Below are 22,860 nucleotides of genomic sequence, written 5' to 3' on the forward strand. Positions count from 1 at the left end.
AGCAGGATTTTTACAAAAACACAGTGGATTTGGCATAAGGGGACTAAGTGCCTTCAGGAATCAGGAATGGAATAAAGGGTTACAAGAAAGGTGAGGAGAAAGAACATTTCAGGTCTGAGGGATAGATTGTTCATAGACATAGAAATGGCTGATAGAATCTTGGAAATAGACTGTAAGTAGGCCAGTTTGGAAGAAGATAGAGTAAGGGAAGTATAATAATGTATAATTAGCCTTGAAGTCAGTCTGTGAAGAGCTTTAAATGCAAATGATAAGAATTTGCACTTAAAACTTGTAGTAACGGGGAAAAACTAGAGTTTCTTGAGAAACAGAATGAAGATTTTCTAATAAAATGCATATTAATTATAGTGATTTATGAACATAGGAAGCAACCTACCTCCAAATAACATCATAAACAGGATCAAGACATACACCAAACCCTTGCAGATCCTCCTGCTCAGAATCATTAAATGTCTTACAACTTCCATCTACTTTATTTATCAGGAGACATTTAAATGGAGGGGGTTCCGATATAGAAGCAGGTATTAAGCCTTGAAAAAGGGGAAAAAAATTATCTCAAACAGAGAAGTCTAAGACATGGGATAGTGGAATCAAACAATAAATAGTACTCCAATCAAAACAAAAACAAAAAGCATCCCCAATCACTGATTCATTTCTAGCTATGTAACTACAAAGGACACATCTATGGCTGAGTTCTCTGGCCTCCTTGTATTAAACAGAACTCCTCTCATGGCTTCTATAATATCCTCCTTTGTTGGTCCTATTTTGATTATTTGTCTATATTTTCTCCCTTGCTAATCTCACTGACTAATATCAAACACTGCCTCTGCAAATAACTCAGTTCACTCCAATTTTCTCATGGCTCCAATATCTCATTTGGAACTCTCTGTTCAGTATCTCCCCTGAAGAGTCTCAATATCTGGAATTCAACATACTAAAAACAGTATTTGTCACTCTTTCCCTAACACCCCCCACAACACTATAATTTTTTTTTCCAGGTTTTTATACTCTTAAAACTCAGAATTACCTTTGAATATTTTCATTTCTTGCCCTATTCTGCCCTCCAAATTAAATCAGTTTTGCTTCTTAAATATTTCTCACATTTATTCTTTTCCATTTACCTCTACTGCTACCACCTTTATTCAAGGTCTAATTAGGTCCACAAGGGTTGCTGTAATTACTAACTGGTTTCTCCCTCTCCAATTTATCTTACATATTGTTTTAAAGGTATTTTCTTAATGTACATGGCTGCATCATTTCTCTATCCCTATGGTCCCCTACTGCATATGTAATAAAACGCAAGCTATTTATCTTGGCATCAAAGCCCCAGTTGGTTTATAGTGTTATGACCATATGAACACAGATTTTTAATAGTGATGAAACCTGTTAATACTTCACTTAATGTAATTAAAAAGGTCAATTAAGTAAATATTTATTACTTCATATATATATATAGATAACACTGTGCACAGAACCCACTCACTCTAACTTATAATCTACTTAAGACAAGGGAAGTAGTAACCCGATTTCCTTTTTCTTTTTAAAATTTTTTTGGAGGGGCAATTGGGGTTAAGTGACTTGCCCAAGGTCACATGGCTATTAAGTGTTAAATCTCTGATGTCACATTTGAACTCAGGTCCTCCTGATTCCAGGGTCAGTGCTGTATTTACTGCATCACCTAGCTGCCTCATAACCCAATTTTCAAATAATCTTTCTACAAAGCTCAAATAGCCCTTTGTTTATGTTTTATCATGCCCTATTATACATTTTAAGTATGTGCAGGCTAGCTTATAGAATATTATAGCCTTTGGATTTCTTACCCTCTCATCTTTCCATTCCATCTACAACTTGGCAACCTCCTCTCATTTCCTTCCATTTAAAGAACAAACAGAGAGGTCAGAGGACAACTTTTCCCTAAGCTATATTTGCCTCAGTGCCTTCACTCTTATCCCTACCTTTCAAGTAGAATATAAAACCTTATACAGTGCTCTATGGACCATATATACCAAGACCAGACCTAATTTTTGTTGGCTCTTGATTTTACCTATTATGTGTCTGCTGGCAAAAATCTCTGATGTAGCAAGTACATGGGAGTTTATAAGTGCTTCATCAATGCGTAAGAAAGTTTGGTCCCCGCTTGCTCCAATCCAAGTAGCCTTGCGTCCATATTTTGATCCAATATTGGGCATGGAAGCGGGTTTTGCATTCCAATAAGGCATATCCAAAATTGGTCTGCCAAGCTGTCCTTTCTAAACAGTTTGGAAAACAGTAATAATAACATTAAGTAGCACAAAACATAACAAGAGTACAGCCTGTAATGTTAACAACGGAAAGACATTAAAATACAACATTTGTAAGTTATATCATATAAATAAAACACACACACACACACGAGGCAGCTAGGTGGAGCAGGGAATACAGAACTGGCCCTGTAGTCAGGAGGACCTGAGTTCAAATCTGGCCTCAGACACTTAACACAAAAACTAGCCGTGTGACCTTGGGCAAGTCACTTAAACCCAACTGCCCTCTAAAAGGCAAAAAATAAATAAATAAAACACACACACACATACATAACATATAACATCCATGATGAAACAAGTCCTTGATAACTTATATGTGCTTTGAATTTCAAGTTTTCATGAAATTTAAGTTTATTCTTTACTTTTATGAAATCAATTGATGGTCTCTTAAATCTTAAAACTAGACCCAAATGAGAACAAATCTCAGCAAGACATTTCTAAAACATGCTGCATCCTAAAAATAAGCCACAAATATTTTTCAAAGTAAAATATTGAACAAATACATTTTAAAATAACTTGTATTCACTTATTTGCTTTTAGTAAATAATACTGGCATTCCAAGGAGATAATTTCAACAAGATAACATTAAAGGACTGAGAAATAAGTTATGATTATGAAGATCAGAAATTATATATCATATAAACCTGTTAACACATTAAAGACCATTAATATAATTTATATACTGAAAACAAAACTTGTAACAGTGGATTAACAGTGAATATAGCACAAATAGATTATTTCATTTCCATTTCTGTATAAAAAGAATAAATATGTTTTAAGCAACTTTTGCTCAAAATAAAAAAGGAATGATGGCTACAAGATAATCTAAAAGGGTTAATTTTTCTCTTTTATTTTAATCCTTTTTTTGGTGGAGGGAAGGCATTTGGGGTTAAGTGACTTGCCCAAAGTCACATGGCTAGTAAGTGTGTCAAGTGTCTAAGGCTGTATTTGAACTCAGGCCCTCCTGACTTCAGGGCTGGTGCTCTATTCACTGCACCATCTAGTCGCCCCAATTTTAATCCTTCTTACTGACACTTTTTGTTGACTTCATTATTCCCCATTCCACCACCAGACTGATTTCTCCTCTGTGAAAAAGGATGCTTAAAAATGTCTGATAAAGAGAAAATGCATATAATATTCTGTCCTAGTAGCCTCTTCTCAACTCTTTCCCCTGAAAAAGAATATATGTAACATAGGGAATTAAAAAAAATTTTCAGGTCATCCTTATTTATATATTTATGTTCACAACTTAGTTATGCTTCGTTTTTAGGGCTGAAATAAAAGTACTTTACAAGTATGATATGGAATCAGGGCAAAGGAAGGTTAAAACTGAAAAAGTACTAAATAATACCTGTCCACTTAGCCAGGGGCTAGAGTAGCGTTAGAGAAGTAGGAAGTTAGCAAGCATGTTTCTTTCCCAACTCAAAATGTTGATTTTTCCCTATCCCTTACATACTCTCTTACACAGAAGTCATTACTTTAGTATACATGTAGAATATCATAATCTCAGCAGAAATGCACAGCTACTAGATACAGAGAAAAGTAAGCAAGGTAACCTGCCATAAGGTTGGTCAAGCAATATTATAAGGGATTAATTCCTTGCTGCATATCCACTGCATCTGTCAGGCCTGAAGGACAAAGGAACAACAGGACTAGAAGACTGGCTTGATTGTCCATCTATCCTTGGCTCTCTTCTGTTCCATGGGATGGAATAAAAGCCAGGTGTTCAGAGAAGCAGCAAGAACATTCAAGATTTACTCAAAGAATGAACAGATTCACATAACATGTAACACTAATTTTTTTTCTGCTTCTAAAATCAAATTTATTTAAAAAAAAATTTTTTTTTTAAATTTTGAGTTCCAAATTCTCAACCCCTATCAGTCCCTTCCCCACCCAATGGAAAGGCAAGCATATAACCCTATTGTTAAAGTGGCAAAAATCAGCATAAAAGTGAACCACTGAATAAAATGTCTTTCACTTTGAAATGCAGTGTGCTTTTTGTGGATTTTTTTTTTCACCAAGCTACATATGTTTTTCTTAAGCCAGTAAATTAGTTTTCATTCCCTGAATACCAGTCAAATGATGGCAAAGATTCCTGTTTTGGTTCTACCTAATTTACAAAGTAGATTACATAAACCTGGATAATTGAGGGCTAATTGAAATAATTTCTCTCTAATTTGGTGATTGTCAAGATGATAAAACAGAGTTAGACAGCTCTGAATAGCTGTTTGGTAATGACCACAATACAGGCTCAGAAGAAGTAGTACCAGTATACAATGTTTTCTTATGTTCCTTCTTCCAAATTTAAACCTTCAATAGGCAAATTAAAAATGTTTGTACATGTCTCAAATTTTGGCCAAAAAACCCCACACCTTTAAATATTCATAATAATTTCCAGATTTTAATATAGTCAGATCAATGTGTCAACTTTTTTTCCTAAAAAATTATTTTTATAGGCCATAAAAGTATAATTATTCATAAATTAGGTAAGAAAATACCTTTTATTTCAAATGCAAAAGAGTTAACAGTTTGCCTAAAGGACTATGAGCTACAATAAACATTTCTAACTGTAATAACCAATACTGATCCACTGAAGTAGTAATATTTTCACTTAGAAAAAATATTAATGAATATGTGTAAACAAAACATTTTATTCTTGTACCCAATGGAGAAAGAAGCCTAAATAATTTTAGAAATTGACAAATTATTAAAATAAAGTCTGAAAACTCCTTACAGAGAAACTTCCAAATGTGAAGACTTGTCCATCCATTAAAAGTATGGCCGTATGGTTACTGCCTGCAGTGACTTGTGTACTAGGCCCTGGCAAAGCTTGTACTAGAGTAGGACATCCCCTAAATTTAAAAATACAACATAAAAAATTTAGAGTTAATTTTTACAACTTCTAATAAAATTCACTTTATTAAATTAAGAACACTAAATAAATTATGGAGTAAGAAAAAAAATGTGGCAAAGGTATTACAAACATTTTCAACATTTATAATACTAATGAAACCAGATGGAAATCAGTGGAGTTATTTATTTTTTGGGTGGAGGCAATCAGAATTAAGTAATTTGCCCAGGGTCATATAGCTGGTAAGTGTCTGAGGTAAATTTGAACTCAGGTCTGCCTGACTCCATGGCTGGTGCTCAATCTACTAAGCCACCTAGCTGCTCTGAAGACAAGGTATTTTTAAAGAGTGCTTAAATTAGATGATTAATCTTAAATTATCCAAAAAGGTCAGTGATATACCCTTATTTTCCAGCTGGAAAATCCACTTACAGAATTAATCAATACTATGAAAAGACATAAGAATTATTCAAGTTCTTCTATGATACTTTCTCTGTTAAATAATTATACTAATTTTAAATTTCAAAGTCAAAAATTTTCTAAAATATAAAATGGCATTACTCTCCTGCTTTGTATTGTTCAAAAATGAACATCACACAATAAAAAGTCTTGCTTCCAATATATAATGATCTTATTCATTATATATCATTATATAAACAATTCATATAGAGATTTCTCAGCTCTTTAAGCTAATAAGTTAATTTACTTAAATAAATGATATGCATACTAAACTATATATATATTAATCTCTCTCTCTGTATATCCAGAAACTATGTCTCTAACTTTTTATATGTCACAATCTTTTGTCTCTCTTCCTTTTTGTTGCTAAACTCCAGAGAAGGCCATCTACAACAAATGTCTCAACTTCCACTTCTCATTCTTTTTGCCTTTTGAAGGGCAACTGGGGTTAAGTAACATGCCCAAGGTTACACGGCTAGTTTTTTTTTTGTGTGGGTGGTAAGTGTCTGAGGCCAGAACCAAACTCGGGTCTTCCTGACTCTGGGGCCAGTGCTTTACTCACTGTGCCACCTAGTCGCCCCATCCACTTCTCATTCTTTCTTCATTTCTTTGCAGTCTGGCTTCCCATCTCATCATATGACTAAAACTGATCTTTTCAAAGTTACTAATGATCTCTTAATTCTCAGATCTAATTGCCTTTTCTCAACCATCATTCTCAAACTCTCTGCTGTCTTTGATATTATTGTTCATCCCCTTCTCCTTTCTAGATTTTCATCTATGCTCTTCTGATTTCTCCTCCTAATTATCTGACCATTATTTTTAAGTCCTTTGTTAGATCTTGATGCAAGTTATACCCACTAACTGTGCTGAGGCTCTGTACTAGGTCCTCTTCTATACTCTTTTTCTTGGTGATCTTATCAGCTCCCATGGATTCATCTCTGCTGATGATTCTCACATTTTTTTGAAAAGTCCAAATCTCTTTGCTGACCTCCAGTCTTCCATCTCCAACAGCTTTTTAGTCATCTCCATCTGGATGTCTCATAGAAAAAAAATTTTTTGGCCTTTTTTTGGGAGGATAATTGGGGTTCAGTGACTTGCCCAAGGTCACACGGCTAGTTTTTGTGTTAAGTGTCTGAGGCCGAATTTTAAATCAGGTCCTCCTGACTCCAGGGCCAGTGCTCTATTCACTGCATCACCTAGCCACCCCATCTCATAGGTATTTTAAACTCAACATGTCCAATCTAAATTCATCTTTCCTCCCAAATCCTCTCCTCTTCCAAACTTCCCTATTTCTGTTGAGGGTTCCACCATGCGGTTGACAAGTCCTGTTGTTTCTGTATGTAATAATTTGCCATCAGTTGCTGTGCTTGGTTTTCTACTCTACCATCATCTTCATTATGTCCTTTCCAGGATAAATTCATCTCCAGAAAACTTATCATCATGAAGACTGCTTCAGCTTTGCTACTTACACCTCATCAGTACCCTTAATTACTTCTGCCTCTCTAGTTGAAGTGCAGAGTAAAAAACCCTCCCTGTATTAAAGTGCTCAAAATCCTGGCCATATCTTATTTGCCACCAGCTACTCTGCTTGGCTTATAATTCATGATCACTTTCATCAGGCCCCTTGTCATTCTCCCTTTTCAGCTTTCTTTCATGTACTGTCCCCCTCTATTAGACTGAAAACGCTTTGAGGTCAGGGACTGTTTTTTCCTTACTTGTATCACCAGTGCTTAGTGCAATGACTGGCACATACCATACACTTAATAAACGTTTATCACATCATATAATTATCAACCCCTCTGGATATGTCCTATATTCCATGGTTTGGCTCATGCTATTCAAGATGCCTGGAATATGTTCTTGCCTATTTGGAGCTACTAATATTCACCCATTCTCTGAAATGTAGCTTAAATTCTCTCTTTTCCATATATCCTTCTCTGATCCCGGTGGCTGGAAATGATCTTTTTTATACCTGACTTCATAGTACTTTGTGCTCCTCTCATATATTTAATATATTCTAATCTGTTGTGTGTTATATATAAAATTACTATTTATTAAGTTGTTTCTTGAGGAAACAGTTTCTTATTCCTCCTTTTATCATCCTCAGAATCCAGCAGAGTGAGCTGTATATAGCATATACTTAATAATGTTTAACAAATGAAGACTTGCCTGCTAGAATCCATTTAATAAACATGATTTACTTAAAAAAAAGAATAAAGTAATTTAAAAATGTCAATCTGTCATCAAAGTGAACAAGACTGAAGCCCTTTCTCTAAAATAATGTAGGGAAAGAGTAGAGTAAGATTTAAGAGAGATGTTTAAAGAGGAGAGGTAATGGGGTGGCTAGGTGGTGTAGTGAATAAAGCACCGGCCCCGGAGTCTGGATGACCTGAGTTCAAATCCAACCTCAGACACTTAACACAAAACTAGCTGCGTGACCGTGGGCAAGTCACTTAACCCCAATTGCCCTGCCTTCCCCCCTCAAAAAAAAACCAACCCAAGAAAAAGAGGAGAGGTATTGAACAGAAAAGAATATGAAAAGTAGAAAGAGTAGTGATGATAGTGCAGTCTTAAAATTTCCATAAATTACTCATATTTTGGTAAAAAACCTTAAAGTATCTTTAGTTATTTAATTGGCACAGTTCCTTAATGCAATCTTACACTAAAATTTTTCTTTAATATAATATATTCCTTACATATAAAATATATTCTATATATGTAATATAATATAGAATATATATACACATATAAAATATATTCCTTAATATAACTCTTCTTGGAATAGATTTAAAATGTAGGTGGTATGTCAAATTTATAACTAAAGAGACTTAGTTTTGTCAGAACATTTTTTGAGAGGAAGTCTAGACCCTGTGATTTCTCAAAAAGTCTCAGATCTTAGCTGGAAAACTATCTGGCAAGCCAACTACTGATGCCTTCCCATATTAGTATTTTCAATATCTTAGACATTGAACTTACTAATTAAAATATCACTAAATTATAACAATATGCAGACTTCTGTTTTGAGAATACAGAAAACTATACAGAAACCATAATTTCCATTAAAATTGTTAAAAGATTACCTGGAATTAACATCTCCATGTCCCAGTTGGCCATGCTGCCCATATCCAAATGTATAAACATCACCATTTTCCATCAAAACCACTGTAACCAAAATATGTTATTTTAGTTTTTCTTTAATGAATTGACAGTCCCCGCCCTCAGTGTTTTAAAAAGTTATATGATTTATTACTAGTATGTTCTACAACTTAGAACTGGGAAAATTAAAGTGAGAATTACGATAATAATTTGTTTATTACATATAATTTTAGTTCTACTGCTGGATTTTTCTCATGTAATAAAAAGTGTAGATTTTTTTTACATGATATATACACTTTATTTATACAATATATACGTTATATACCCATTTTACATGATATGTATACTTTGTAAACTCAGTAAATGGCTACTTATTAGAGATTAGTTACTTATTAGAGATTTTCCACTTTTAATTAAACTACCATCTCCATATCAACTTTATAAAACTGAATTATTAAATAGATATTTTTAAAGCAATAATATCGGACAAATCAGCCATCTCCCTAAAATGTTGAAATAGAATAACTCTAAGTAAACAGAACTCAGTCATATACTTATAACATATCTGAACTTCAATGTATCTCAGGTCCTTGTTAAACAGCTGAAAGAATTCAACCATAAAAAAAGAAATTTAATAAATCTTAACATTGTTCTATATTTTAAGAAAGTTATGGTTTTGTTTACTGTATTTTTCCATTTAATTTAACCTAATTTCTAGTTAGTTTAACCTAATTTAATATATTTAATATCAATTAGGATATATGGCATTATGTGATTAAAATTTTTTTTGCATTATACGATTTTGTAATCATAAAAGTATAAAATATAGGGCTGAAAAAGATACCTTAGAGATCATTTAATTCAAGTGTCTCAGTATAAAGATAAGGAAACTAAGGCTTAGAAGAGTAATTGAAAAATAAAAGCAAGAATTATGACTAAAATTCAGGTATAAAAATTCTTTGGTGCTTTTCCTTTGAACCATACTAAATAAAATGAATCCTACTATAAAAATGCTTTATCACATTTTAGTAGTACTTTATAGTTTCATTTGATCCTCATGCTATTTTGAAGGTTATTTTTTCCACGAGTTAACTGAAGAAGTGGATGGATTGTAAATAAAATGAAATGAAGGCTGAATCTATTTTTTTTCAATTGTTTTTCTACATATAGAACACCATATCTCCTCTACATTACAGTTTTTGATCCTGGACCTTAGGGTAGAATATTACTCCAAGTCCAATACCAAAGACCCTAGAAGAAGGCCCAATTATCGGTGAGCAGGAAGCAAAGCATCAAGGGAGCAACAAGACAAATGCAGAAGAAAGAAGGAAAAGGCCAGGCAGGCTACGCCAATAGAAGCATCAGGGAACAGAGCATCAGCAGAGCTTACCTCAAATGATGGATTTCCCAACAACTAGATAAAGAACCTCAAGCAAATTAACTACTTTTTATCTTAGCTTCCTGAATTCAAAAATGAAAGAACTGGACTAAACTTACAATATCCCTTCTAGACTTAAATGTATGGTTCTATATAAAAAATAAGGAAAATGAGGCTCAGAGAACACACAAAAATCAGCTGAGCATTATATATACAGTTATCAAACGAGCAGAGGCAGGACCAGAAGTCAGTTCTTCTGAACCCATGTTCAGAGTCTATTCCATTGTCCATGCTTGCCTTTTGTTGATGCAACATGTTGTCAAACATCTTGGCTTTGAACATAGAATGAAAACTTACCATATGTGTTAAAACTAATTTACCACAACTTCTAAATATTTTAATAATATAGCCACCAGAAAGGTTGTGTTTACCTGAATGATGAAATCCACAGCTGACTTGCACTGCTCGGAGCTCACAATCAAAACGGACAGAGCCTGGAGGATATGTTGTGATTTTGCTTGCATCCTTCTCTCCTCTTTCTCCACTTCCATCTGTAATTATTGCAATATTTAACTAAGCCACTACCCACATTCAAAAACAAAATTTAAATAGTTACTAGAGAAAAGGAGAAGACAAATGTTATAAAAAAGAACAGAATAGCAAGAAGAAACTGCAGTTGTTAGAAGTAATAGCGCAATAATCTACCTGAAACAAAGCAATTTTAGAAAGGTTTATGTTATACTCATATGTAAATTACTAAATTGTTAAGAATACATAATTCTGAATCAGTTAAAATTAAGATCTACTAATGGAGACAGTTATGCAATTCAAAAAAGTCATTAATTTAATTTAATAAAATAGTCAAATACAAACTGTAATAAATTTGATATCTAAACAACATAATTCATGTTAAAATTATACACCAAGTCATTGAATAGTTAAATTTTAAAGTAGTTCAACTATGTAGTATTGCCTAATATAACTAAAATTCTCAATGAAAAGTAGTCGGATCTCTTAAAGAGAATTTTACTTTCTTTGGACAAAATACGTTTTAAAACCAATTACTTAAATATTTATTTTCAAAGGACTGAATACTTTGATAAAATTATTTCTCCCTCCCCACCCATCTCTTCCCCAACTCAGCACTCTACCCAATCAAGTCCCTTCTTTGACTTTTTTCCCTTCCCACTACTTCAGAACTAGTCATCAACATTCTCTCCATTCTTTCTTCTAATGCTGTTCTGCCCTTCTCTATGCCCTTTTTCACTCCTTGCTTTATTTACCTTTCCCCTCTCCTCCTTTTCCCTTGTATTTTATTTTATCCTCTTTTTTTGTCTGACTTCTGTTTACCACATATCAGGTTCTCTTCCCAGGTTCTCCAATTCCTGATCTTTGTGAATATTTCTATACTCAAACTTTAGGATCAAAACTGATTCCACGATATGGAGAATCTTAGAGCATTTTTGCAGAAATTAATAATAACAATAATAATTGAGTCAAGAAGTTAGCTTAAATATCATAATAATCTAAAATATTTTTACTAGTCAATCTTAGAAAAAAAGTTTTTACTGTCACTATTTACATTACAAACTTATTATTCAATGCACTTATAAAGCTGAAAGGAACTTCAAGTAGTCAAATGGTCAGCCCTGTTATTTATTTTGGCAGATTACTACCTAAATTTTCCAGTAAGTTACCTGTCACATACAAAAATATATTCAATTTTAACCAATCTCCTTTTCAACTTTTTCAGTTATTTGGCATATCCACTGTCCCCACCTATAGTGTAAAATGGGGAAAGGTCAAAACCTTTTAGCCAACTTTTTCTCTTTTTTTTTTTCACTAATAATCAGAAAGAATCATGGCAAGAAATACTGTATAAATAATTTCTCTCTCCTTTTTATAGCTAAATGAATGATCATAATAATTTCCTCCAAGTTCTCTTTCTTTAAATAAGAACATTAGGACAGTAAAACCTCACTAATTCGAAATGGAAGGGGCCTGTTTAACTTGCGGGAAAATTTAAATCTTTGAAAAATAAAAAAAATTGAAATTTTAATATTTTCAAGTGCAGTACATGTTATAAGCTAATTGATACAAATAAATAAAATTAGGTTAACAAAACTACAACTCAAAACTGGCCTACGTTACATAATAATGTATCATAAACATAAAAGTCCTTTAACATACAAGAATTAACTGCTGGACCCAGAAGTTGGAGGCACGTTGAAGGAATCCTTAATTTCTTGAGCCCTTGGTTTGAAAAGCTACTGATTTTAGACTGGATTCCCTTTACAAGTATGACCCTGAAAATTCACAGAGGAAGAAATTATTTTGAATTTTCTATTAAAAAATATCACATGTATTGTCTGAATTATCATCAATTCTGAATTAGTGAGAGGTTTTACTATAATATTAGAAGAGTATGCTAAATAAGCTAAAACATGCTAACTGTTTTTGATAAAATTGTCAAAATGTATCTGTATGAGCCAACAGATTTTTAAAAAATTGTCAAGAATGTTTTTTTGTTAATCCAAATAATCTTCACTTTAGTACACTGAACGGAAGAGGTGAATAGGAAAATTAGTTTGGGTAAAAATGGAAAAGCAGTCCAAAAGAGAACTAGATTGGGGAATAAAAGTGAAGAAATTTTATACATGTATTACCTGTTAAACTATAAAATTATTTAAATACAAAAAAGAAGTCTGTTTATATTTGGAAACACAAATTGCTTTCATATAATTTTACCTGTGTTAACATTGCAGATCGTTACTTATATCTAGTGAGAAAACTTTGATTTTTTTGAATTAGCTTTCTTTCCTTTATTTGGAAATTAAATCTAACATATAATACCTCAATATGGAAATCTGAACATCAAAAAAGGCCAACTACGGAATTATTTTGGAAAAAAGTAATGGTTAAAAGCTACATTTGATGATGACTAGAGGAGTCAGAATTTATTACCTAAAATATTAAAAATAGCCTTCTAAACTTATCTATATATAACTTGTAAATAGTATAAAAATTAAAAAGTCTTCATTATCATCAAATATACTTTAAAATCTATTCAAATATGTTTTCGCTATTATAAAAAGCTGTATTTGCAATTCCTACTAATTAAAAAATTTAAAGTAATTAACTATAGCAGGGTATGAAGTATTAAAATAGTTCGGTGTGTGTGAATAAAATCAGAAAACTAAATTTTATGAAAATGGGACTGATTTCTTTAATTGATGATGGTAAAAGGCTTAATAAACAGTTAAGAGTATTTTTTTCAAGTATGAAGAGAAAAGAGCATAAAATAAAGACTGGACAGTTTTCAAACTAAAAAGCAACAACTCTCACATACTCGAGGAGTTAACAGCTTAGTTATGGATGTAGCATTATAGTCTCATTAGAAAAGACCAGAGTTATCTCTTTCAATACCAAACAGAAGTCTTCGCCTTCCTTCCCATCACTGCCTTGAGTATTCCCCTCAGTATCTCATAAAACAGCCTATTTCATTTTTGGATAGCTCTGGTTGTAAGAAGTTCTTCCCCATGTTTAACCCAAAGCAGCTTTCCTTAAGCTTAATAATACAATCCTGTGAGACAGGTAGCACAAATAATACCATCACCAACATTAAAAATGGGGATCCTAAGGCTCAAACAATATAAGTGATTGCCAAGGGACATAAGGTAGCAAGGTCAGATTCAAGATTAAAACTCATGTCTCCTGACTAACATAAAATCTAGGATTCTGCTTATAAAAGCATGCTCCATTCTCCCAAGTATAATTTAGTCTGATTTTTGCCCCGAGTTATTGAAATATTCTGAAAGTTACAGTTTCTTACCTCATTTTCTCTTTTCTAAGCTAAATGCCACTAGTTCCTTTAGCCAATTCTTATTAATATGACTTTAAGACTATGTTTTGTCTTCTGAAAGCTGCAATATATTCTGTCAACATGTTGCCTAAAAGGTAGTGGTCAGTACACAATACTTCAGATGAAAGCTGAACAGTGAAGAGGATGGAGGAACTATTTTTTCTTATCCATGACTATATTTCTATTAATTAGGCTAAAAAGAGTAATTAGGTTGTTGTTTTTTTTTGCCAGTCATATAACACTGCTGATTCATATTTGACTTGCCACAGGCACAAATTGAGTCTTTTTTCCATAAATTTTTGTTAAGCCTGGTTTCAGCCTATAGTTGTGCAGTTATTTTACTGAACTCACATTTAAGAATTTAAGAATATTTATTTCTACTATATTGTATGTCAGTTTTGGCATATTATTTCCAACAATTTATGTCCTAATTCTTTCATGAAACATTATGTATCAATACTAGCTCTGTGCTATTTGAATATTTAATAATTGTGTTTTCTATGACTTCAGTCATATCGCTGATAAAAATGGTAAATAGAACAGGATAAACGACAGAACTCTGTGGAATGTTATTGGAGAGCTTGAGAATGATAATGTCTATCTGCAAACCCCATTTGTACAGTTTTCCAACTAACTAAAAATCCACCTTATTATACTGTTACATAAAGCCTATATTTTTGTACCTTATCTACATAGATATTACAGAATCTGGATTTGAAAGGGAACCCAAGTGGTCATATTCTCCAGCTTAAGTCTGAAAAAAAAAATCACTATTATAACATATTTGACAAGCAGTTATCAGCCTTTGCTTGAAGACCTCCAGTAAAAAGGAAATTACTGTATCTTGATGCAAACAATTCTACTTTTAGAAAACTCAAATGTTAGAAAGCATTTCCTGACATCAACCTTAAATTTGCCTCTTTGTCATTTCTACCCATTGCTCCTGGTTTTGCCCTCCAAGACTAGAGAGAACAAGTCAAATTCATCTTGTTTGTGGCAGGCTTTCAAGTATTTGAAGGGAGACATCATGTCCTGCCCAAGTCTTCTTTTCTTCAGGATAAACACCCCCAGTATCTTCAAACTATCCTCCTATGACATGGATTTCTGCTTGTTTTATTTTAGATATTCCCTGGCATATTACTATCTAGCTTAAATAGTGGTACCAAAAAATGAACACAATACACTATATGTGGTCTGACAAGGGCAGAGAAACTAGCATTTCCTTATTCCTAGAAACTAATCCTTTCTTAATATAGCCCAAGATTAGCCTTTTGGTTGCCACAACATACTGATGATTCATATTGAGTCTATAGTCCATTACAGCCCCAATAAAAAAAAACAAACTGAACCAAACCAAAACTCAATGTTCTTGGTTTTTCAGGGCCAAGGATGCAAAGTATTCATGAGATTTTGTTAAATGAGTGTTAAGAAATCCAAATATTCTCTCTTCCTCTATACATATATGTACTGTATGTCTGTATATAGATGTGTGTATGTATGCATGTATGTATATGCATATGTGTGTATAAATGTGATCTTGAAACTATAATCTTTACCTTTTTTTGAAAACTGAGGCAAACTACTTTTAGGTTCCTAAAACCTCTTCCTATAACCACAATTGTTCAAAGGATAGTTAACGACTCCTAATTTATATCTGCAACTTATTTCAGCCCTGTAAGATGTAAATAGTCTAAAGTATAGACGTTTGAACTAATTTACAACTTCTGGGTTTTATCTTACTATAATTCATTTATCTTGATCCTTAAATCCCCTTTTCGCTATATTTGACCTACATTTTCCTCTGAAGATTATTCTTGATTGGGAAAACAAAAGCAAAATCGAAACTGGGTAATTCTGTTTTCTCTTTGTTAACATTACAACCATTTATCCATATATTGTATCTCTCATAGCAAGTGGCCTTTCTAAAAGAAATAGAATATTTTGGACCATTTCTTATATAATATACATGTTACTTCCATGTGTATTTGATATTCACATATGTATCATGGAAAACAAAATTAAAAATTGTTTTTTCCCAAATATGTGAAATAGAACATACAGAAATATTAAGGTCTAGGATCTATTCTCAGCTCTACCACTAATTAGCTGCATGGCCTTGCTAAAGTCACTTATATGTTTGGACCTTAGTTCCTAAATTTGTAAAGTGAGGAGACAGATAAGATCTACAAGGTCTTTTCTAATTCTAAAATTCTATGGCAACTATTTTGTACATACAAAAAAAGGGTCCTGAACTTGAGTAGCACTAGTTTTACAATTTTCTTTAGACTAGGCAATTCTCTAAGTCTATAAATTGCAGGGATGTGACAACCTGTATTGGTAGAGGGAGATTCTTCACCTAGAAATTCCCTATATCAAAGAAATTACAGGTCCAGTATTAGTCTCTATCCTCTATCTGGTAACATGTATATTTCCTCAAATTTATATTTATAGTACATAAAAGATTCAGTCTCCAGGAGTATTCTGTGCCTCCCTAAGACTATTTTAGCACTGTTATATTTCTTCTACCTTTATACTAAATTAATTTTTAAAAAAGATCCACTCAATCTCTGAGAAAATAAAAAGCCTGACTGGGTTCTTCATCCTAGACAATAAATATTAAGTGCATTTAAGTGCATATTCAAGGAACTATGCATAAAAATAATCTTTGGAAGCAGAACGGTATAGCATAAAGTGTACTGCATTTAGAGTCAGAGAACCAACCAGTTCTCAAATTGTGGTTTGGCTATTTACTAACCTATTTAGTAGTATATATGTATAAATATATGCATACATGCATCTGTGTACATGTATATACATGCAGATATATACCAATGTGAATGCATATGTTTACCACTATGCTGTTTATATATTCATGGTAGTGTGAATATCATACTCATTACTACAAATTATAACATACATATCATATATATTCAGATATCAGATATATGATCATTACTACAAATCCCAAATACTACTTATATGAATGTGTAGCTTCTTTGCTATAAAGTTGGCGGCACCATTAAAGGCAACATCTTTAAATTATAACTCAATACCATTTTGAATAATGTTTTAAAATTGAGTGCTATTCAATTGTTATGAGAAACAAATAAACTTTGCCAAAGAATACGTAAAATATGGCTATAACTGTTTACCACTACTCTGTCTCTTAATTTTCAAAATCAGAAAGATTTTTAGGAAAACTTAGATGTTGATAATTGGTTGTATTCAGAAACATTTTTCTCAAGCAGAATTCATTGTTGAAATAGGAAATGTGTTGTTAGCAAGGGATTTTATTGAAAAAATATTTCTAAAGCAATTTTGAAACTATAATTAAAATTAGTTAATGGCATGTCGGTATATTCTATTTTCCTAAGTCTGACTCCCTGGTAATACATGTATATTCCCTCTCTATGTGAGTATCACACTAGTCTCTTGTTACCAAGGGCAAACCATAAACTTTTATGCTTTAACCTTATGCTATGACCTTAGCATATATATACACACACGTATGTATGAGGGGGGTGGACCAGATAATTTCTTAGGCTTCTCTGAGTTTTGACATTCTACAACTTTTTTCAGGCTTATAAAATCCTCAAAAAAATTGTTAAATATTTTGGGAACCCATCCCAAACATTTGACCTGCATGCCCTTTCCTCAATGAAAAAATAGCAGAGAATAGGAAGTTTTAGTCATCTTTATAATATTCTTTTAAAAAGAAAACACTGAGTTTGTGAATATAAAACCAAAATTATAGGTGGAAATGGTGGGTGGCTGGGGAAAGAATGTGGATAAGACTGTGAGGAAGGGTACAAGGAATATTCCTATCCAATTCCAATCCAAGAGATTGGATTGAGATCTTCCACTAAATTTTTGCATTCTCATATACTATATTTCTCCAATGTAGGTAGGTATAAGGTAAATGAGTGTTAAATCATACACAACTGGGCTGTTAAATAATAAGGTAACCCTTAGTGGCATTTTAAATGCAATTGAGAAGTTATAAAAACATTTACCTATCCAATTTTAATATTTCATATGTTCTAAAATCTCGTTATACTATTATTTATCACAGAACAGGTATCAATATAATATAAATCCTTTTGGAACCTGGGGGATTCTGTTACTGGCATAGCAAGCGGACATTCATCATATGGCAGTCCTAGGGCATGAAGCCTGAAGACAGGATATTATAGGACATATAAGATATTATAGTCCAGGATCTTACTGTATTTACATATTGCTCCTAAAAGAGAAAATAGATGAATGACATATGATGTTAAACAGACAGTTGTATATTTTCATAGCTGTACTTTAGGTCTCAATTACAGAATTTCATTTTAAAATGCCATACTCATTCCAAATAATAAAATCATTTGTATAAGAAACTGTCATTTAAATGAATAAAACACCAGCATCTACATTTACTTAACTATAGGCAAAGTTAAGTAGGAACTCTACATGGAAATAAGCTAAAAGTAATAAAAATACTAAGATCTTTTCTTTTACAGAAACATAAAAGATATAGAAAAGGGATACATTCTAAAAAATTTTACAATAATTACATTTTTAATGCCACAGTTCCATAAAAGACAGTGTAGTACAGTAGAGATATTTGAACTCAGAATCCAGAAGGCATGGGTTTGAATCCCATTTCTGTTACTAGCTATCTGATCACAGGCAAATCGCTTGAACACCAAAACTCGTTTTCCTTATCTGTAACAAGGTTGTTGTGAGGTTCAAATGAAGCAGATATATAAAACACTCTGCAAATTTTAAAGTCCTACAGAAACAGCAGCTATTTTAATTACAAATTTTACATTATTTCAGAAAAATGATATTTCCAGAACAATGGATGAGTAAACAGAGAAATATATAATTAATTACATAATATACTTCTATTTGCACTAATTGTACCTAGATAATTTAAAAACTATTAATAAGTTTACTTGGCTTTGAATCACAAATTTAGTTATGGTAGTGAAGTACTTAAAAAGAAATTTTAATAATGACAAATTTCTAGTAAAAAAAATATTTTTTTTGGCTTTTTGGAGGGGAGAGGGCAGGGCAGTTGGGGTTAAGTGACTTGCCCAAGGTCACACGCCTAGTAAGTGTTAAGTGTCTGAGGCTGGATTTGAACTCAGGTCCTCCTGACTCCAGGGCCAGTGCTCCCGATGTGCCACCTAGCCTCCCCTCAAGTAAAAAAAAAATTTTTTTTAAAGCAATTGGGGTTAAGTAACTTGCTCAAGGTTACACGGCCAGTTATTTCTGGGTGTGGTGCTAAGTATCTGAGCCCTGATTCGATCCCCAGGTCATCCCGACACTGGGGCCAGTGCTCTTACTCGCTGTGCTACCTGGCCGCCCCAGTAAAATTTTTTAAAATGGAGTTAATTTAACCCCTAATGATGTAAAAACGATCATTGTTGATCTATTCCTATATACTGCATGTCTGTTTTGTGTGTGTGTTTACTGAGTTTATTTAAGAAACACTTGTTAAGTACTCTTTGCTATGTAAAGCCTACCTTCTAACTTATAAGAACTCTATTAAATGAATCTGGGAAACCCTAAGATTTGTTATCTTTCACCTAGACTGCAGGTCTAGAACAGACAGTCTCACCACTTTAAAGATTACGTTCCTGAATTCAATTGGTTCTTGATTTGTGAGTGCTAAAATATTTCAGGGGAATCCATGTTTAATATTAGTCCCCCAGAATACCAACAGAGCATAAATAACTTTATACATCTAATACAAAGCAACAAGATGATTCTGATTTACCAAATCTCTAAAGTACCCAACACGTTTCAGCAATGGACCTCCAGTTGTAGAAGTAGACCACAGCATATCTCTTCAGCTCCTTCCAGCCTAATCATCCATAATCCAAGGAAAATCCAGAAACTCTAGAGTGTTTAAGTAAGCAATCCCCAGTGTCGGCCTATGTTTCATTGCACATTACTGCCTCCCAAGAACATGGCTGCCACCTATAGAATCATCTAGTTATTCTAATACCATTTTAATGAACTTTAAAATATTATATTTATAGGCTTATTTTGCCAGTCTGTTTTTTAACATTTATGAAAGGAAACATTTTTCCTGGTGTGTTTTCTGGTCATTCAATATTTTTTTCCATATAATTTCAGGTAAATTTTAAAATTTGCTCCATTCAGATGTATGATTTGTTGAAATGAATTTGAAAGCTATAATACCCATATTTTTATTGTAATCATCATTTTATGAAATTTATTTCCCTAAATTTATATATAAAACATATATTATATTTTTGCATATATCAAATGTTTACTTATATCGTTGATTTATATGAGTGCCCTCTCCCCATTATGCACTAAGAAAAGTTCTGTTGTTTTAGTGATCCTTAATAAAGTAATAAAGTAGTATCATATGTGTGAATGAATTTATGCATGTAATATATAGAACTCATGTTTGTACTTTATTGAGGTTTTATATATTGAAATCAATACCTTAGTAACTTTGAAGAAAATCAACAGCATGCAAATAAGAAAAATGAAGATAGTGAAATGCCAGACTTTAGTCAACTAAGAGTGAATTACACAGACAAAAAAATCCAGAAAATAGTGATCATTTCCTTCAGCACCACTTAGCTTTGTGAAATTTGGGAAGAAAAGAAGAAAAAATACACATGATAAAATGGCTTTATCAAAGAAAATTAAAACATGAAATAAGAAAACATGATATTTGCAAAGTTTTTAGAGCAGTTTAGCATTTTATGTGCTTTCTTTCTCCTCAGGTTAAAAAGGAAGGACAGAAGTGAAGCAGGAGGATCAGTTTTGTGCATATCTCCAAGAATAAAATTAGGCAAATGGAAGAAAGGACTAGGAGGTGGGGCAAATGTCCCAACCTAGTCAGTAAGGAAGACCAAATACCTTTGTGCTTGTCCCGTTTATGCTTTAGTTGTGCTGGATGGGGTCTGAGTCTGGCTAGAGCCTGTTCTCGATGGTTCATAAAAATAGGACCAGGAAATACAAGGGGGCCTGAGGAGAAACATTTTGCATATACATGGAAAAGCTCACAAAATGGAAACACTGAATTGAACAAAAATAATTCAACTTAAAAGCATGAAAAATGACTCCTCTTCATTTAAGGGATTAGAAAATATATCTCCCCCCCCCCTTTATCCCATTCCAACCCCCACCCTCACCAACAATTCCCTTGCTATTCTTAACCTGATTATGATTTTAAATTTGTTCAAATTAACTAAATAAAATGTCTAAAATTATGAAATTACATACGTATAATATGATAAAGCACTATTTCCAAATGGATTGGGCAGATGATTTAAGTTCAGGTATTTAAAACATTTTCCCAAGTACACACATATATATATATGCAGTTACATTATGTAATTTAAATATAACAAAATATATTACTTTGAATAAAATTTACTTTTGAAGTGAAATGCCAAAAGCTTATAAATTCTTAGTTAAGTAACTTAATTATAATAAAGTTTTCTGAAAATAAATACCTATTTGAATGTATCTTTATGACCTTAGTTAAGGTATAAAATTCATTCTTGGTGAAAATTCCATTTATATTCCTAAAGCAAATTTCATTTACTCCCTTCTTCTGCAGAGAAGACAAGTTGATTATAATATTAGTGGTTATAGTAAAATTTTCTACACTTATCAATACTGATGACACATCATTACTATATCAAGAACAGGAAGACGATTCAACTGTCAAAAGATGCTATTAGATTTTTCTAAAAATATGCTCAACTCTATTAAAGAATTTGCAAAATGTGAATATGGTATCCCAAAAGTCTTAGTGTGCACTAAGACTTCTGGGACACCATATATGAATACAACTAAAAGAAATAAATGAAAACAAAAATCCATAATCATTGTGCCGGACACTCAAACCTACATGGTATTTTAAATGACACAATGGCCTCAGTATAGGCTGTTCTAAATATAGGCTCTATACCTACGATAAGGTTTCTTTGACAATATATAAAGCCATAAAAAATACATTTGAAATATACAGGGTGTCTCAAAAGTTTTAGAGCAGTTTAGTTTAAAATATTGTATATATTTCAAATATATGGAAGTCTGCAAGCCCTATAATGCTATACTAAAGGTTTAAAAATTATGTGCTTTTAAAAATAAAAATATTTCAGGGCAGCTAGGTGGCGCACCCACACAAAAAAAAACTAGCCATGTAACCTTGGGCAAGTTACTTAACCCCAATTGCCCTCCAAAAGGAAAAAAAAAAAAGAAAAAAAAAACAACCATATAAATATAAATATATATATATATATATATATTTCCCCCTAGAAACTAACAAAGCATAAACACATTCTCTCTCTCTCTCTCTCTCTCTCTCTCTCTCTCACACACACACACACACACAAAATTCAATTATTTCAGTGAACTTGCAATGCAAATTCATCCATAGACTTCTTCCACGAAGTATCCACTCAACATAATCCACTTCCACTGGGTCTTTCCATATTTTGTGGGTGTCAAGGGGAACACCTGGGTTATCCATCTATTTTCTTGTAGCTTTTGTCACATGATTAGTCTACCTTCTTTTGGGATCAAACATTTCCTCTATACTATTGCTTACATTTTACTACTTCTTACATATAGGTTGCCACTGTAAACATACTGCTGCATACTTCAGTACTCACCACTTCTCTTCATTACCCTTTAGGTTGCCTATTTTAATTCTTTAAAGGTAATAAAATTTGCAAACTTAAGGCACCACCCAGAGAAAACTTAGATGGTTTTTTGTTTAAGTAACAGTAGGAGATTGTTAAAACACTGAACATTTTCACAAATACAATCTTATGCTCTCTTCTATTTACTTCTGGGCACGTCACTAAATGCAGGACAGATTCCAGTTATGTATGTGCACACACCCACA

At 32.6% G+C, this 22,860-nt stretch overlaps 1 protein-coding gene across 2 annotated transcripts in view; it reads right to left on the reverse strand.

Annotated features, from left to right (window-relative positions):
- Positions 1 to 22,860, reverse strand: part of MYCBP2 (MYC binding protein 2) — a 301,197-nt gene that overhangs the window by 189,274 nt on the left and 89,063 nt on the right. For both annotated transcript variants that reach the window (XM_069066842.1, XM_069066841.1), the window contains 6 exons: positions 20,859 to 20,966; positions 10,531 to 10,650; positions 8,706 to 8,787; positions 5,053 to 5,170; positions 2,063 to 2,267; positions 395 to 548 (listed from right to left, as the gene is read on the reverse strand). In XM_069066842.1, the coding sequence (XP_068922943.1) occupies positions 395 to 548; positions 2,063 to 2,267; positions 5,053 to 5,170; positions 8,706 to 8,787; positions 10,531 to 10,650; positions 20,859 to 20,966 (787 nt within the window). The remainder of the gene's footprint in view (positions 1 to 394; positions 549 to 2,062; positions 2,268 to 5,052; positions 5,171 to 8,705; positions 8,788 to 10,530; positions 10,651 to 20,858; positions 20,967 to 22,860) is intronic.

The sequence above is a fragment of the Petaurus breviceps genome, unplaced genomic scaffold (assembly GCF_028583685.1).
Source record: "Petaurus breviceps papuanus isolate PSGF00001 unplaced genomic scaffold, PetGlider_PUasm1.0 90730, whole genome shotgun sequence".
Lineage (NCBI taxonomy): Eukaryota > Metazoa > Chordata > Mammalia > Diprotodontia > Petauridae > Petaurus > Petaurus breviceps.